Source organism: Wasmannia auropunctata, unplaced genomic scaffold (genome assembly GCF_000956235.1).
Source record: "Wasmannia auropunctata unplaced genomic scaffold, wasmannia.A_1.0 LD335244.1, whole genome shotgun sequence".
Lineage (NCBI taxonomy): Eukaryota > Metazoa > Arthropoda > Insecta > Hymenoptera > Formicidae > Wasmannia > Wasmannia auropunctata.
The window spans coordinates 489,194-507,103 of NW_012027646.1; the positions used below are offsets into that span (position 1 = coordinate 489,194).

Here is a 17,910-nt window from a genome sequence, read left to right on the forward strand (position 1 = left end):
CGGTTATATTGGCCAAAGCGCATTCACAGCTATTGAACAGTTCGCTTTGGCCGAATTGGAAATTTTTTCTTTGTTCTAGCCATCACCAAAATAGACACTAGTCGAAATGATTGGCGTCTCGAGAGAGATTTGGAATCAGGTTTAAAGACGGAAAAGGTCAAAACGAAATGTAACTGTTTAAGAGCACATGAACATTAAAATATATTTATATGTAGTACAATCGTAAGATGTTTGAAGACGTCACAGAAATTTGAAAATGAGGCACGCTAATTAATCTGACAGATCTCAAGTTTAAAAAGCTAAAAGGAATAAGTTAATAATTCGAAGACGGAAAAAGCCTTTTAAGCTTTACGTTTCAATAATTCAAAAAAAAATAATTGTAAATTTTACTAAAAATTTTTACAAAAATTAAGAGGTCGAAAATATCGAATTAAAATTTAATATATTAAAATTCAGACTAAAATTTATAGAGTCAGTACAAGAATTTGAAGAGATAGTAGCAATTTTAAAAGCTGAAAATCCGTTGGATTAGAGAAGGACAAAAACAAAATCACAAATCTAACTTTTCAAATATGAGAAAAACATGAAAAGAGTTTCTTTAAAAAGGTGAGTTCTTCGTAATGTCGAATAGAACGGCTCCAAGAATTACTAGAAAGCATTTTGTAGCTTCCATTCGATCGTCATTCTCATCTATCAACATTCAATTTCTCATCCCCGATAGTCGTCCGCGCTCGTACAACGGAGGATCCTTTTGGTAGTCTGACAAATGGAAGCTCGGCCGCAGCGAGCGAGGACCCAGGACGAGGAAGAAAGTCGCCGAGAGGGTGAACATTTCTCTCGCGATGAAGAATGTCCGGAATAATTTCTCTGGGTTCTCTGAAATAATTTTACCCGGTCCACTTTGTGTCGTTGCGCGGTCGCAGCTCTGCCGTTGTCGTCGCTGTTTTACACGCTCGCTGAGAACGTTTTAAATCCTGCCTCTGGATTTACCTTCTTCTTCCTTCCCGGGCCGTCCCTTCCCGCCGGGAAGAAGGATGGCCCGAGGGCCGCCGGCAAAAAGTTCCGACGCTAAGTGTGTCTGACGTTACCCTCTTGTTTCTCCTTTATTGTGCATAATGCGCCACTTCCCGTCCCTGCAGCCCTGCCCTGCCCTGCCCTGCGAGTCTTCCTCGCAAGGTCGCACAGGTCCTTGGCTACGTACTCCAAGGAGATCACCGCATGCAAGAACGAAAACCTTCAGGATGGAGATTAATCCTCTGAGTACTTTATTCTCGCAGGATATATGGATGGGTTTACATAAAGACGAAGCAAGCTAACCGAAACAATTTTGCGTCCGAGATATTTTGAAAAAATTTACTTGTGCCATACAAACAAAGAAAAAACAAAAACAGAAAAAAGCGACAAGGAAATGTTTGTCTTTCATTTTGAATCTAATCGTCAAGTTTATCCCATTTCTTTAAAATTATTAAGTTTTTTTAACAATAAATACAATAAATCAAACACCAGTTAAATAGAAAGAAAATCCAGTGACAATCCACGAGAATTCAACGATAGATCTCTTTACAAATCCTGCCTTCTTGTTTCAAGATAGCAAAAAGATTTATCTGGGAAGCAGCCTCGTTAGCGCGACGCAATAAAAGGATCTACGCGAGCGCGATCCGCGATTTGTTTTCTAGAAAAGTTGGGAGATTTGATGCACTCTGTCAAGATCCGGCGGAACGAGAAGTGATCCCTGTGAAAAATTCATTTAATCCTAGCCGCAGGACGCACCGAATGCTCCGCCGGTTAATCTTGCACGAGGTGAGAAAACAAGGAGATCTCGGGCCTGGCAGGACTCGGTCACGGCCGCACTCGACTTCGGCTTAACCCCAGTCCTCCAGGGGCTTGCTTCCCAGCAACTGCATCTCCGTAACCCGGATTTGTCCCTTTGTCCTGCGGGACCAAACGGGAACGGCCACCGCCGCGAATGCGAAATTCTCCTGACCCAGTTGTGTTTTTCAAGTGTCCTCGAATAATGTTCGGCCGAAATATATATCGAGCAGCATTGACCCACTGATCAATCGTAGATTTTGAATGAGCGTATTCCTATTCATGTCATTTACCAAATAATGCAATTCCATGACCCTTTTGTTATAACGCTTATCCCCGTGTTCGTAAGTCGTGCGTGAAAGTCTACGAGTCTCAGTTTCGATATCTTCAGGAAGCGCGAATTTGCGTATTGGAAGGTATTGTTGAGGGCCTGCGTATTGTTCCCCCGGTAACTTGGAGAAAGGCTATTTTGCGCGCGGCATAATGGAAATCCTGGAATATATAGTTTCTCTGTTAAGTACCTGCAGGAGCTTTCGCAGAGATGCAACAACCTTCCGTTACGTCAACTAATTTAATCCCCCTTCCTCACTCTCACCCCCTCCCCTCTCTCTCTCTCTCTCTCTTTCTCTCTCTCTCTCTTATGCTTCACATTACTCTTCGTTTCTCTCTATTTCATCGAGCGCGCTACGAAAGCTAAATAGGTACGTATCTATTATTCATTGTCGTCTCGGAAACGCGTCATATCAGATCACAAAGTTTTCGAATTCATGTATCGCCGACTCCTCAAAATCCTTGCAATTTAAATTTACAGATCATTGAAATCAGTTTACCATATTTATATATAATATATGTATATATTCATCTTTATATACAAATTCTCAGAGTCCAAGATATTGAAGGCTCTGAATTTTTATTGATGTAAAGATCTTGATATTCCTATTTTTATTCGTAAAAATTATAGAGAAACAAAAATCCTTAGGATTTCAGAAAAATTTCATTTATATCAAATAATTTTTCTTTAACGTTAAAAATTATTTTCATGACATTATTACATACAATCTTTAATGCTCATTAAGTTTTACAATTGTTGAGATTGTCAAACATCAAAGAAATATTGAAGAATTTGTAAATTCGGCAATAATTTATCCCTTTTTTTTCGATCTTGTACTGTTCACCATGAGAAGCAACATATGTAGCTTGCTGTCTATTATTCATCGGCATCTCGCGCACCCCGACATCTTTCCCAATGGACGATTTCGCATTGTGCCCGTTGGTACCTAAGCCCGGCCGGCGAACCCGCGCACCCGTGCTCGTATCCGGCGACGACTGTTTCACGTGAAATAGGAAAATCCGGGAATAAAGCAATCTCTGCCCCGTCAGCGCTCCGTGACTGCGTCCATGATTGCCCGTTTTCAGGAGGACCTAGTAACTCGCTCGGAATATCGTTCTCCGACTTTTTCCCTCCCCCGCTTTTCCGCCATCAGGCGCTCCAGGTTACGCCCTCCCAGTACTCCCCATACCTAACGTCCCTTTCTTTCTCTCCGTCTCTGCGCCCCCGGGCGCGGAATCTCACTTAATCCGCGGCTCGGCACTTCATTCTCGGAACTTCCAAAGACGATTAGAGAACATGTCGATCGCTCCACACTCCATTGGCGGAAATCTCGGCATCCCGCTATTGTTGCAGCTCTTTAACCCAAAAGTCAATCCATTCCGAATCGGCGCTCTCCGCTTTAATAAAACCCGCCAATGCGTACCAATACGTCAAAATACGTACGGTCTACAATGTTTTTTTCCTTCTTTTTTCTTAATACACCAATTTTTTGCTTTCAGTATTTGAATCAGCACCGTATATCTCGTTAAAAATGTTAAAGTCGTAGTTGTTATCTCATTAAAGAGATGAAAAGACAAGGGCAAAAGGTTGATGGCTTTTAGTACAACCCTTTTAAGCCGAGTACGTCTTTCTCCTGCGAAATTAACGAGAAAAGGCGACCCACCCTTGGAGTTACGGTGACATTGTAGAACTGTGTAACCCTTGGCCGAGAGTATACGTTGCGTCCTCACGCGTGCCGGTAATTATTGCGTCGTTGAGTCCTTTGCACAGCCTTTTCTCGTATAACAGCAACCGCGAGATGGCTATTCTCTTTGACACTTTGCTTTTACTGCATAAGAGCATTTTAAGGGATGAACATCTATTTACTAATCCTGTGAAATTTCAAATTAACTTTTTATTTCAAATTGTTAATTTCGCCTCTCCTTATTTTAAACTTTAATTTTAATATCTTCTCATTTTCGTCAGTCTGTCAATTTTTGTGACGCATGAGATTTGTATTTTTAAAACGATAAAAGGAGAATTGAATGTAGGAGTGTGACCTGTGTCGACTGAATCACAGTAGGTACATCGCGCGATGATGAATGAAGACAGAAATCGCCGGCCATGACGGTCCGACGAACATTTTTAATCCGACAAAAGTTTGTGAATTACGCTTAGCTGGCGCACGGGGGGGGGTCTAGATAGAAAGAGAGAGGGGAAGCAAAAAGGATTATGTTCTCTCTAATGGCTCCTATTCCCTTAGTCTTGCGCTTCACTCATCCGTTTCTTTTTTTCGTCCTCTCTCCCTTTAAGCCACGAACATTCATTAAAAAAGTCTCCTCCCAAGAACTCCGGGGGTGAAGACCGAATACAGAAATGAAAATGGGACAAGAGGTTTCAGGGGAGCGGAGGGGGCACAAGGCGGACGAGGGAATTGGAGAAAGAAATTTTTTACTGCCTGCGGCACGAGACATCCTTCGAGGACCTTCGTCGGTCTTTATCCCACCCTTCTGGCTTTCTATCCTACGTTCTCACCCTCTCACCTCCCATCCCCACTTACTTCACGGTACAAAGCTGCGACCCCTTCGCGCATGCTGAGGCTGACGTTTTATACGACTGCGGGGGGTGGTTGCACTGGAAATAATTATGCCAGCGTTAAGCGCGACGCCACCCCCGCGATGGAAGGACCTCAGAGGGTGAGATCCTTATAACGGAGCAGATAAAGTCACCCACAAATATTTTTGCGCTTTATAATTTAGTGCAGCTTCGTGCATTTTTTATATCACAAATATTCAAGGATTTTTGAGAAGAAACATGTGGTTAAAACATGTGGCTATCTGTTTGGAAATGGATCTTTATCAATGTAAACCATTTAACTGATACCTATTAATGTTATTAGTAAACTATTTAATGTATTTATATATTACAGTTATAATGTGTTACAGTTGTATGATATTACAATATTATATAATTACAGTATTTTTAATAATATATATATATATATATATAATTTTATAAATTATATATTATAGTATTTTTTAAGACAATATTCAAGTTATAAAATTAATTTTATATACAATTTAAAGAGGGGGAATAAATTTAAAAATAATTTCTTCTAGTTTGACATCGTCACTTTGCGAGCCAAGCGTACGTCGTTGCGGCGCGATCGATAGGGGCGACCGCCATCTTCTTCGCGATCGTTCGCAAAAATCGGTGACTCGTTTTCCGCACGCCAGGCGGTTAGAGCCGCGGAATGTTGCCGCGTATTAGCATAACAAGATTCTCTCGTGCACGTAATGCGGGGGCGGTCTGGGGGCGCAGGACGTAGGGCTCACCGATCTGCACCCTTTCCCCGTCCCCGCTACCCCTCCTACATTTGCATGGCCCATTTAAATGCAATTTCTTTTCCCTCGATCGAGGAATTACGTGAATACGCAATCCGTCCGGCCGCAAAGTTCGCGTGTACTTCCCGCCATAGGATTAAAGGGACTCGTGCCCGAAGAACCCCGGAGACCAGGAGGAAAACCGATTTTATAACCTTTCGGTGGAGATATCCGGTTACCTCTTCTATCGATACACTGACCGCATCGACTCATTCCACTTTCAGCGAAAAATCGAAGGATTCGAAAGTACCGCAATTATTGTAACCTTTTCAATCCTCTAAATAATTCTTCCGTGAATAAATCTTTGTTCTGAAAAAGAAAACTTTTCTGAATAGGAAAGAAACTTATAACAATAGTCTTTTGTTTTTAATTTTTTTTCAGTAATATTAGATTAGGTGAATTCTTTAACAGACTAATCATTATACATTGGAAAATTTAACTTGTCAAGTTTAACAGATGAATAAATCTGATATAGTATCTTAAGGAATAGTTTGCTATTTCTAAGTTTGTGACACGGCAAATTATATCCCTATCATAACACCACGTATGCATAACCTGACTTGGTGGTAGTAGAACACAATATTTGCAATTAATTAACAGCAGCGAGTCTTCAAAGTTCCGATAGGGCTAGAGTTTGGTTTCCCAGCCATCACATTACCACGGGAAATTCATTAATTCTGAATATGATCGACAAACGCCCTTTATTAGGTTTCATGCGAGTCGATCAGACGCCGCTTAAGTTGTTCTCATATTAAAATAACAATAAATTGGTTCCACCGCTGGTGGAAGATTATCGAAGTTCAGGGCTAGGACCGTTGAGATTAGTCTCGGAGTGGCCGATATATCGTAGGGGAGACCGGAACGTCGCGGGACACCATATGCAGGAACGCGCGGTGTACGAGGAAAGTTACGGAAGTTGTTATTACTTTTAGCATCCGACCGGGGGCACCAGCTGTATAATGCAGCCACTACTGTCGCGTACGCACGCTTATACACGTAATAAGCAGTGTTCTACCATGCGTTCCAACTTTCTACTGGCCGTTGAAACTTTTTACGGAGGCGTTTCCGGATCTCGTAGACCTCGTTTCTATTAGGTCCTTACGATAAACCGGGTCACCGGTCGCACCAAATCTCTATGTATCTTCAACAGCAAGCTCTCATTTAGTCCCGTTCTGTTCGCGAAACATCATTCCAGAGTTGCCTCGATAAAATTTTCATCGAGCTCCTTCGAGAATTTCAAATTACACAATTTCATTTTTCACCTTTTCTTAAAAGTATTTAATCCCTGCTTTGAAATATTAAAGACCTTTTCTCGGCAAATACGTCTTTTACTTAGAGACTTTACTGCATTTTATTTTTTACACTATTTTTTCCCCCAAGACTCTCAGATTTCTAGAAAAGTTACGCTACCGCATCACTGTTATTAACGAGTTTCGAGCAATAAAAATTAAAAGTGAAAAAGAAATATATAGAAAATGAGAAAAGGGGCAGCTTCTCATAACATTATTAAAAAGTTGTAATAAAACATTGCATTGTTTCGAAAAGTTCATTACGTTGAAATTCAACCTTTTCTGTTTATAAATCATTGTTTGTAAATTTCATAATAAATGCCGTAAAATGTAAAGTAAACATGGAAAATGTGACATTTAATCAAATATTTATTTTAGAAAATGTAACATACAAAATAAATTACGGAGAAAAGCCGTCTGTATATTTGAAATTCTGTGATGATTCAAGGTATATTATTAAACTTTTCTCATATAACAATAGTTACGATTGCCCTCGATCAAGTAAAGAAATTTCACTGAGAAAAACGCCATATGGATTTCGGATACATTCGTCGCAAAGTACGATTGATCCATGGGAGACAAATGAGGTAAATGAGACACGTAATTGATTTCGCCGGCCATTCGCGGTGTAATTAAAAAGCTTCCGATAACGTGGACCGGACCATTGTTACGCAATGAAGCGTGACTCACGCTCGTCAAGCATCGAAGTTATGCAGCGTTACAGTTCGCAACGAAATTACGCCCGCTGAACGTCATAAGTTGCGAAATTTGCATTTAGCTCCAGCCTCCCCGTGCTGCAAACTGCGCCGCGCCGCGCCGCGGATAATCGAATTGCGAATGCCTTTTCATCCCGCTAAACTATCATCGCTTATTTGCGCGAGCCATCTAAATTATTTTGCCTAGGTATTTAGCGCCCTTATATCGTTAAACACGTATAAATGTTAAATGGCATTCCAGAGGTTATCGATCCTCCCGGTAAGGCGAAGGTAAAAGTTTGAATCCCGTTCGTTATTTCAAAATGAAATGCAATCGCCAAGTGTGCGTTTCAATTAAATATAAATCAATTGTTTTATCCTTTACTTTTTCGTACGACTACGCGGGTCACGAACGTTTCCGCGACGCAAGGGATTAAAAAAGCGCTCATCTGAGCGCTGATATTGGCTTTTGCCAATATTAAAAATACTGAGCAAATAATCGATCTCTCGATTACACAGGAGCCGTGCTGTGCGTGACGGTAACCTGATAGACGGGACGATCGGAAAGAAAGGGAGCTTTAAGGTAAGATTGAAAGCCGTAAAGAATAGTTCGCTAGTCGCACTCAGTGACCAAGCATCCCTCTCGCACCGTCGGGAAGATTCTCCACGGTCCAATCACCCAACACAGCCTCCTGATGGAGCTGTCAATTGCAGAATTGTAGGCGAATGGCCCGTAATGGCTTTCCTGTAAATGCGAGCGCGGGGCTAAAAGCTTACAACCTGTATCGAGAGGATAAATATTCAAGTTGACGTAGAGTATAGATTTTAGTAAATTTTTAACTGGAAAGAAAACACACACACACGCACACATTGTATCTTTTATGATATTTTTCCATCAGCGCTTTTGCGCAACGACGTTTTCTCTAACGTTTCTGCAATGCCAGCAATGTGGACTAATAGAACGAATATTATTAGACAAAAACATACGTATAGCTGCTATTATTATGATGAAATTGTCGACTTTGATCGAGTAAAACCAACAAATTGTGATTGCAATTTTCTGGATTACGGGTGCGAATTGAAATTTCTTGAAGGCAGAATTTGGATACCTCATTGGAAGTGCCTTGTAGATGAGAAAGAGAAGACCCTGGCGTACAATTGCATTTAATGGCTCACGGAGGAGAAGCTGTAGACTTGCGAAGGCCGAGTTAAATGGAGTCGCGAGATTCGAGGCGGAAGTCGCCTCCCAAAGCACTTTGAGTGATGGAGTCTGGGGAGTAACAATGCGAGACGATACCTTAATCTCTCGATAATTCCTCGTTGACGTCCTTCCTTCAACTTTACCGTACGCGCGAGAATTCCTTGCAGATATTGCAGGATTGCATCGGCAACGTGAATTTACGTCACACTAAAGAGTATTTCAGTCCTTGAAGAAATACGCTTTTATTTCCTAAGAAAAACGTTTGTGTTTCCCTCTATAAATAAGAGCTCGGACTAACAGGAATTAAAAATTAACATTTAAAAAATTTGGCTGTAAAGCGAAATATGATTGAAAAGATAAAAAATGCAACACTTGAAGTAAATTACAAAACGATTATGAAAAAGATCATTTTCTCCCTTTCTCTCACCTGTTATCCCGAGTAAAGCCATCGCAAGATTAGCGGAAAATGCATATACTTCACGGAGATGAAGGGGTTAATGACACGCTGAGAACTGACGGAATGTGGACGCTCGGCCCTTCACAAACAACTACATTTTTCCCGGGCATTTTCGCGGCTGAATTTTCGCTAACGCGCGTGCAAACATGCGGAATCGTTCGTTGTGCGCGCGCGGAAAGAGCTGTTTCGTGGTTGCGTGAAATTCCGCCCGCCGTCTCTCGCCGTTCGTTTTCGTTCCTCACAGTCACGCCCGCTACAAATTCGATTTACTCGCTTCTCTCCCCTCGACGTGGATCTCTTTGAAATTTCATTTCCCGTGTCCTTATCCCGTGACTTTTTATCACATTCAATTTTCCTCTTGATTTTGACCGGAGAAAAATTTAATAACGTCATAAATTTGTGATTGAAAGTAACAAAATGTGCGATATTTTTGATGATTATTGGCTAACAATTTTATTGCTTTTTTATTGCTTTCCGAACTTAAACAAAATTTTTTTATTCCGAACTCCTAATTTTTACGTTTACTTGCAAAGTTATTATCCATCGTAATGTTAAATGGGGTTGCTTCAGAATTGCTTTTGTTGGAAAATACAGAACTTTGAGAAACGATGGGGCTGTATACTACGGAGGCTTAATGTCTTAAATTCTGAGAATCTTTCTCGAAGGCACTGCAATATGTGGCGGCGATTTATAGCCGTGTGATATATATGCCAGCGAGACTGTACTTCGTTTCGCAAAGTTCGCGTAGAAGAAGCGCCAGAATTAGTTTCAGACGAGGTACCACCTCGATTTCCATTACTAATCCCCGTTAATTTCCATTACTAACCCGGCATAATTAAGCAGTCTACGAGACTTTCCCTTTCCACCGCTTCCGCCGGATGGTCGCGTCGCTGTATAACAACTTTTTAACTTCGAAACGAAAACATCTCGCTGATTAATGTATTTTCAGAAAGTAGCTTCTCAGATCTCTGAATTCTCCGTATAAAGATGGACAGAATTTTTTAAAATACCAGATTTTTCTCTTAACATTTGAATTTATCAACTAATTTTACTAGACATTTTGAATTTTTTTCTCATTAAATTATTAAGATCTTTTAGTTATTAAAATCTGAATGTGATTAATTATATAACGTATCCTTGCAAAGTGAAAGCGACAATGGAAATCAATAATTGAAATCGATAGAAATAAATATTGCAATATTGAAGATTAATTCTTAAGCATGTTCTTTAATATTCAAAAACGGAATTCTGATAGCATAATTGCCAGTCTATAGTAATTCTTGAATGGGATGTAATTAAAGTTAATTGCGGTGCCAAAAGTTCGTGCTCGCTCACCGGGAAACCTTTCGAAGCCGGAATGTGATTTCAATGAAACTCGCAGCAGCGGGGGCATTTCGTCGGGCAGACGCGGGCGATTTGTAATGATTGTTAAATAATAATCGCAAATTTCGATACAAAGGCGTGACAGAGAAATTCGCATTTTGATGGATCAAGTTTTTGGTCGTATTAGCGCGCACATTGTGCGGAATTACACGTGGGAATTGATTCGTTAAATCTATACTCCGTGTAATGATCAGCGCGGCGTGAAATTAGCGCGGGATCGTAATTAAATTAATAACTGGATTACGCCGGGTTGATCCTATAATTATCGTTTACACGCGATAAGGTTTAAAAGCCCGCTCCAGGAAATCGATGTAATGTGTTGCGATCCCGTTGGGGAGGCGATCTGTAATTAATATTCAATTACCTTTAACATATTGCAAGATTAGACACTCATTCTGCCCTTAATTTTACATTCTTCCCTTTCGATAAACACATAAACAAGATCAAATTGGATATGCAAAATTTCTAAAGTTAAATATTTTTTTCTCTCTTGTTACAATTTATATATTGTTACGAATATCAATAATTAATCAATCATTAATACATTTACATGTTAAATTGTATAATACATTAATTTTTATATTACTAAATCGTTTATAATTAATAGTTGCAGCTTTTTGCAATTATTTAAAAAATTCTATTAAAAAATTAATATATAGGTCAGTAGTAAAACCCTTTAAAAAAATTATATACACAAAAATTATAAAAGAATTTTGAGATAAAAAAAGAATTCACTGGTACGTTTTACATTCAAAATAAATATTAAAAGTCGAATATGCGCATAATATTCCGCGTAAATTTGTGTGTATCACATCTGAAAATGCGTTTTATTTTATTTTTTTACCTGTTTCGGAAATTTACTGTCGCTGAATCGTGCGACAACGATAACGTCGCGCGATGCAAAGATCGCTTGATACTTGAATGGGAAAACATACGCGGTAGGCTTTTGCCATTCAATATCGAAATAGAATTTAGTGTGTAACGGAAAAGGATGGAAAAGGGGATAGAAGGAGGCGATAACATGCGGGAATCGCTCTTCAACCCCCGATAAATCATCTCCCCGCCATGTTTAATGCAGCTTTTTCAATTGTCCTCGGGGTCACGTATTCACCTGTAAGTCCTTCAGCTACCGATTTACGATGTGCAGGTGCAACCAATATCCATTTCAATGCAGCACATGAAATTTTTTGTATCACATATTTATAATCATAATTAAAATAGAATAAAAAAATAATGAAATGTTGACATAACAGAAGATTAATTATATTAATAGATTTATAAGAATAACAATTTGAGACCGTATAATTACAATTAATATTAGAGAGATTTTAATTATCACGGATCATACTTTGAAATGTCTGAATCTAAATCAACTTTTCGGGACGCCAATCAGGGTAACTAGGATTAAACCAAAATCTTTTTTGGAAGTCAGTGTGTAGAAAATAATGTCGCAAAAGCGCAATGGCAGACCAATGAGTGGGATGAAGAGGATTGCGCGAATTCCGCGGCTGCAAAGCGATTTATGGGAAACGAACGCGGGCTATAAAATAACACTTCCCATTCAAATCGGCAAATTAATGGTCGCTTTCGTGGATTCTTTGTTTGGGCCGCGCGACAATGGCGGCGCTTGCTGAGTTATTATCCTGGAATACTACAAAATTTTAGGAACGCCGAAATTTTCGCAAATTTTCGCTCATTTTGGCAGATAATTTTCTAACCGCGAGGATTCCGGCGACCCACGCGCGTCGAAACGACAGATTCTTCCGTTGCTACGTCCGAAAATGAATTGATGTTATACTTTTGGAGTATCCGGCCCCCGGAGTAGCAAAGATTGATCGGCTTGTCTAGGCTCCGAAACTATTATCTAGTTTAGATACTTAAGTCCGCGCGGAAAGTTACTCCCCGCGAGCTTTAATCTCTCTAAGCACGAGGTGATTATAAAGTTTCTTATTAAGTTCCTGTGTAGCACCACCACACGCGTACTACACTCGAGCCGCCATTGCAATACACAGGTGAAAAACTTTGCCAGCACCTCAGCTATATGTAACTCTCAACAAGGAGAAGAAAATGCGAAAGTGCCCGCCATAGTATTAGAAGATGTTTCGTACTCTACGTGAAACGTTATATAGGAAAGAAGGAGGCACATTTACATTTAAACGCTGAAACAGGTTTGGACAGTTTAAATATCGTTTCTCACGGTAAAGTTCTCTCTGTTACGTATTCTGTATTGTGCTTCATTTTCATCTACTTTGTAATTATTTTCATTTTTTATTGCATTTTATTTAAACTTTTATTTCATTTTATTTATGCCATTTTACTTTAACTCTGTTGGATTTCATAAACTATAGACCAGGTATAGGCTATTAAATACCGACGTTATAATTATTACTCTATTTTTAAATTATCTATAGTTTATCCTTCGATTCTTTCATCAAGAATCACAAAATACTATAATTACATCTTTTATAAAAAAAGAACCTACAACATGTAACATATATATATATATATATATATATATAGGTATATATATATATATATATCATGTTGACATCAATATGCTCTTTCTACATGCTCCGCTTTCGTATTTATCCGCGACATTAAAGAGTCTCGTGCGAGCTTGATTTTCCGTATCGGGATTAATACACTCGCGGAAAATATGGCGAGAGCTTTCATCGTCGAGGAACGTCGAATGAAAGGTAGACGAAGAATCGACGCGGATTTCTTCGGCTACCGTCCGTTATGCAGAAGAAACGAGAAAAGACTGCGCACAAAAGAGCTCGCCATCTTTGAGCCTCTTTCCGAGGGATCGCAAGATAATTGGCTGATTTAACGAGATCGCATTCACGATGCAGGGATCCGTGCCGCGGTAAAAAAAGCGCGTATTCTTCTTACGGCGTGGTGACTTTTGTTAGGAAATGCACGCGATTATCTCAAAATATCATCAACCATTTTACGTCGCAATTTAATTGTAAAAAAAGTAAATCTAACATCTCTCTCTCTCTCTTTCTCTCTCTCTCTCCTCTCTAAGAATTTTGAAATTTAATTTAATCAAAAATCTTTCAATCTTTCAATTTCTTTCCATTTTACGTTAACTGCGGGGGAAAGGGAAATTGTTAATTCCCATTCGCGATATCTTTGTTTCCACAAGTTGCAAATTTAGCTTGGATGTGATACTTTATACAAAACGGTACTTTATTCATCGCGCGCTTAAAAACGCAATTACATCTTATATTCTCAAATTACGTTGATTCGTGGGAAAGAGGAGGTTCGTTAACTTCCGCCGGAAGCGGTACGATATCGCCGCTTTCACGGTCACAAAGCATGGCGCTTGGATACGACACTTTGCGCAAAATGGACGTCCATCGCGTATTGTAATTGAACGGAAGTAGTATTTTACCGATGCGTTTGCTAAAGGCGAATGAGATGCAAAACGGGGTCGGCGAACTGCAACTTGACTCAATAGCAAACGCTCCGTGTAACTATTGTGTTGATTACAAGTTTACATGGGAAATAAAAAAGAGATCGTTATATCACGTGCTACGATTTGTACAGGTAAATTGGATATCTGGAAAATAAACTGCGCCCAATGCGGGATTATCTGTCCATGGATGGACGCGTTTATCGAATCCCTTTCCGCGGAAAATTGTGTACTGATAATAGAACTTTATCCCTCAAATCCTTTTGCGTTTGATTTCCGTTTCGAACTGAAATGTAATCTACAGCTTGATTACTAGTTAGATGCGTATCAAAGGGGATTGCTTTAAAGCAAATGAATTCTAGTGTGTTCCATGTTTTTGTTTAATTTTTTGTTTAATAATGAATGTACAATTAACGAATGAAGAAATGTTTTCATTAAAATGTTACAGAGAATAGAATAATTAGTATTGCAAATTTAGATTATAATATGTGTTATTTACAAATTTTATTATATTTTTTAAAATTAGATTTTGTAGCGCTAATGTTTTTTTAAACTTAGATTTTATTGATTAAAAAATTTTATTATGTTCCAAAATAATTATCTAATTATTTTTAATTTTAAATTGTTTTAATTGATCCTATTTACTTTGTACGGTTTTCTTCAATAATCCTTTCGCTTCAGTATAAAAAATGAAAAAGCAGAAGTTACCTTGAACCGGTGCGTAAATGTTGAGGTACAGGCAATCCTCGCTTTGGTTCTTGAGGTAGGGCAGTAGCCGCTTGAGGTATTCTACCCTGCCCTTAGGCATCTTATCGCTGAGCTCAGGTAGCTTCTGGGGACAGACGGGTCCGAACTTGTCGGCGATCTTAACGCCGTGCCAAAGGGCACCGCTGACGGGCGGCATGAAACGCAATGAACCGATCGGCGGCGAGGCATAGGGTACGCCGCGGAATACCTCGACTCCTTCGAGGTATCGATCGAGAGTAACGATCACGCCCGACAGCTCGCCGTACTTAGTCCTGACAATCCTCGAGCTCAGCTCGGCACCGGCGGTCAGGATCAAGCCGAGCAGCGCCAGGATCGACGACGTCATCTTGACGCGATCACCGACGTCTTCGGCGACACCTCCTGCTTCAGCGTCACCACCGCCGATCACTTTTTCGCCGTTCCGACGCCTCTCATACCGCTTTCCTCGTCTCGCGCCGCGACCGTTCCCTCCTTAACCGCCGCTGGAGGTGCGGATGTACGCGAATTGATCCATCTCGCGATTCTCAGAAGCTCGTCCGCCTCCTGAATACATCAGTCTCCTTCGCGAAGGGCAGTTCGATGACTGTTTCACTTTACTTGACTCGATCAATGTATTTGAGACGCTCTCGGCCGGAAATAAGAGTTAGTGGTAAAGTTTGTTGCTATCTTTTGATAACCCTTTAGCTCAGTCTAAAGAGCATGGTCTCAATTCTATTTTGGTTTCTTGTTTAGAGAATTCTAGAACAGAACTATTGTCTTTAATTAGATATTCCTGAGCTTAAACGATGCATGCAGAAAACTGATGAGAATCAAGTGGATTTTCCATAATTCTTCCGATTTGTTAATCTTGAAAGATTGCGGTGATCTTTTGTACTACATTTTTTCATCCGAAATGATTCAGCAAAAGAAATAATTGAGAATTGTCTTTGACTATCTACTTTGATGCAATTGACCTAGGGAAGACTGCAGATTAATAGATTGGGAAACATCCTTCTTCCTAGGAGTCGCAGAGATTGTGTTTGTTCTGTATTAGATTTTTTTCAGTCATATATTTAATTAGATATTTAAGTGTTGAAGAAATTCAGATATATTTGGTCGATGCATTGACGAGGACCAGCATATTCTCCTTATAAACACCATCGTTATAGTTTAGACTTAATTATTATCAGCTCCACCCTATCAAGTTGCAAGTTCTAACAATCTCCGGATTCACTGTCTCGTTATCTCGCTGAACAGTAGAGATTTTCTATATGTGAGAGAGATCGTCATAAATTTACCGATGGACGTCCAGTGAGAACAGTGAGTCAACTAAATACACTTAATTATACACTGACGGAAGGGGTAACTTTACACTTTTCCACGATAGACTATAATATTTAGATTGTAACTTCCGGTTGACAGGATCTTCTCACGACAATCCACGATAGCATAACCTGTCGTCTTTTGATGATTCTCCGCTCCTCACTCACGTCCGCTGGATATAAAAGGGATTCACACGTATCTTAACGTTCACACAAAGACGATCTCGTTTCTGATGGCGTGCTTAATGTATCGAAAGAGATAGAATGCACCGGCTTTAATCACGTTCAGGAGCAGGCCGCTTTTCGAATATTTACTCACTCGTTTCATCTTGACAAGAAAAAGCAGGAGAGTACAGGAGAGAAATAACTTCTCAATCTCTCGTTCAAGATTTCTTTGGACGGATCAAAGATAACGAGAATCGCATCTGGTTCTCATCTCGTGATTCATCGAACTAATCTCTCGATCGAATCAAATTGAACATTTATTGACGTAATTTTTCAGCAAATGATTTTTTCTTCAAAGCTGATTCGATGAAAAACATTTCTGCGGGTGAAGGAACTGACGTTGATTTTCAATTATCGAGGAAAGCAAAATGTAACACGCGAAATTAGTATTTAGATTAAAAAATTTTAGATTTCCTTCGTAATCGATAAATGCGGAATTGAAAATCCATTATTTTGCCTCAGCCTTGTTTGACGTTTAAAGAGATATGCACAAAGACACGCGCACCGTTATAGTTGTGAAATAAAAGAAGCATCCACAGTAAGCTTTACTCGTCGCGTTCAAGAAGTACGTCACTATATATATTTAAAACCTTTCAGTATCTCTTTGGTATGAAATACAAATCTTCCGAGGGATGTGACGCTATTCTTGCCGAGTCAACAGCTTCAATTTTCAATTAACCTAGTTAGATTTAAATCGCACTATTGATCAACAGCTAATTTCCCGCAGGTTTCTAGACAGACACTTGTAGACAGAAACAAATTTAGGATTATCTTTGATTACTCCATTAAATTTGCACTTTCCCGACTGATCACTGAGTGATGAGCTCCGATCATCGGCACAACACTACGATTACGACAGTCGCGCGCGGTCATCGTCCCTTCCTCGCGACGAGTCAAGCACTATCGTACGGCATTCCTTTTGCACATAGCTTTACGACGTACATCCACTGCCTCCCCTCTCTACCCTCCCGGCGACCCGCGCCGGCACCCCGTTCCGAAGTATTTCTTTAAACTTTGCCGAGTCGGGGAAATCGTTTCCCGATAAGACCAGATTTATCGGATGCGCCAAAGTAATTTCAAGTTTCGTCGAATTGCGCCGGACAGTCGGACGTCTCCCGCTCGCTAGAAGCAACTACTATCCCCCTCGGCACACAACTAAACCCCCGAAGCTAACGAAAGAGCCGCACCGAAAAATCCGAGTGAAAGGTGGTAGTGGGATCGGGCCAAAAGCGAAACGGTCACCCCCGCGTTTCTTCCCACGTCAAACTACCCCGGTCGCAGCAAACTACCACCCTCCCTGGCACTGCACCGCGTTGACGTCGACCCTGGTCGATGCACCGCGACGAATCTCGCGTGACGTGATCAGGGGTGGGCACGGTGTTACCGCGAAAGGGTGAGAGCGCCGCTGGGACGCCGTGGTATGCGACGAAAACCAACCGAACCGATGTAGCCGACACTTCGACCCCCGACAGACTGGCGTCAGGCGACGACGTTCAGCAACGGCTGCGCATGCCCCGCGCAAACGCTCCGGACTCTTGGTACAGGACATGGGCGGAAGTGCACCCCGGCGTGGTCGATACGGCAGGAGGGATCGATCCTCGAACCGACCGGCGGCGAGAGTTGTTGGTTCGAATCCGGGATTGCGAAAATGCCGTCCAGTCGTGCTTTTGCCTACGCCGATCACTCTTATTT

At 40.5% G+C, this 17,910-nt stretch overlaps 1 protein-coding gene across 1 annotated transcript in view; it reads right to left on the reverse strand.

Moving 5' to 3' along the window:
* LOC105457394 (neuroligin-4, X-linked) overlaps positions 1–17,665 on the reverse strand; it is a 129,165-nt gene extending 111,500 nt beyond the window's left edge. Inside the window, exon 1 of the mRNA XM_011702032.1 lies at positions 14,654–17,665. Coding sequence (XP_011700334.1) covers positions 14,654–15,038 — 385 coding nt within the window. The 5' untranslated portion in view covers positions 15,039–17,665. The remainder of the gene's footprint in view (positions 1–14,653) is intronic.
* Between the last annotated feature and the right edge of the window lie 245 nt (positions 17,666–17,910).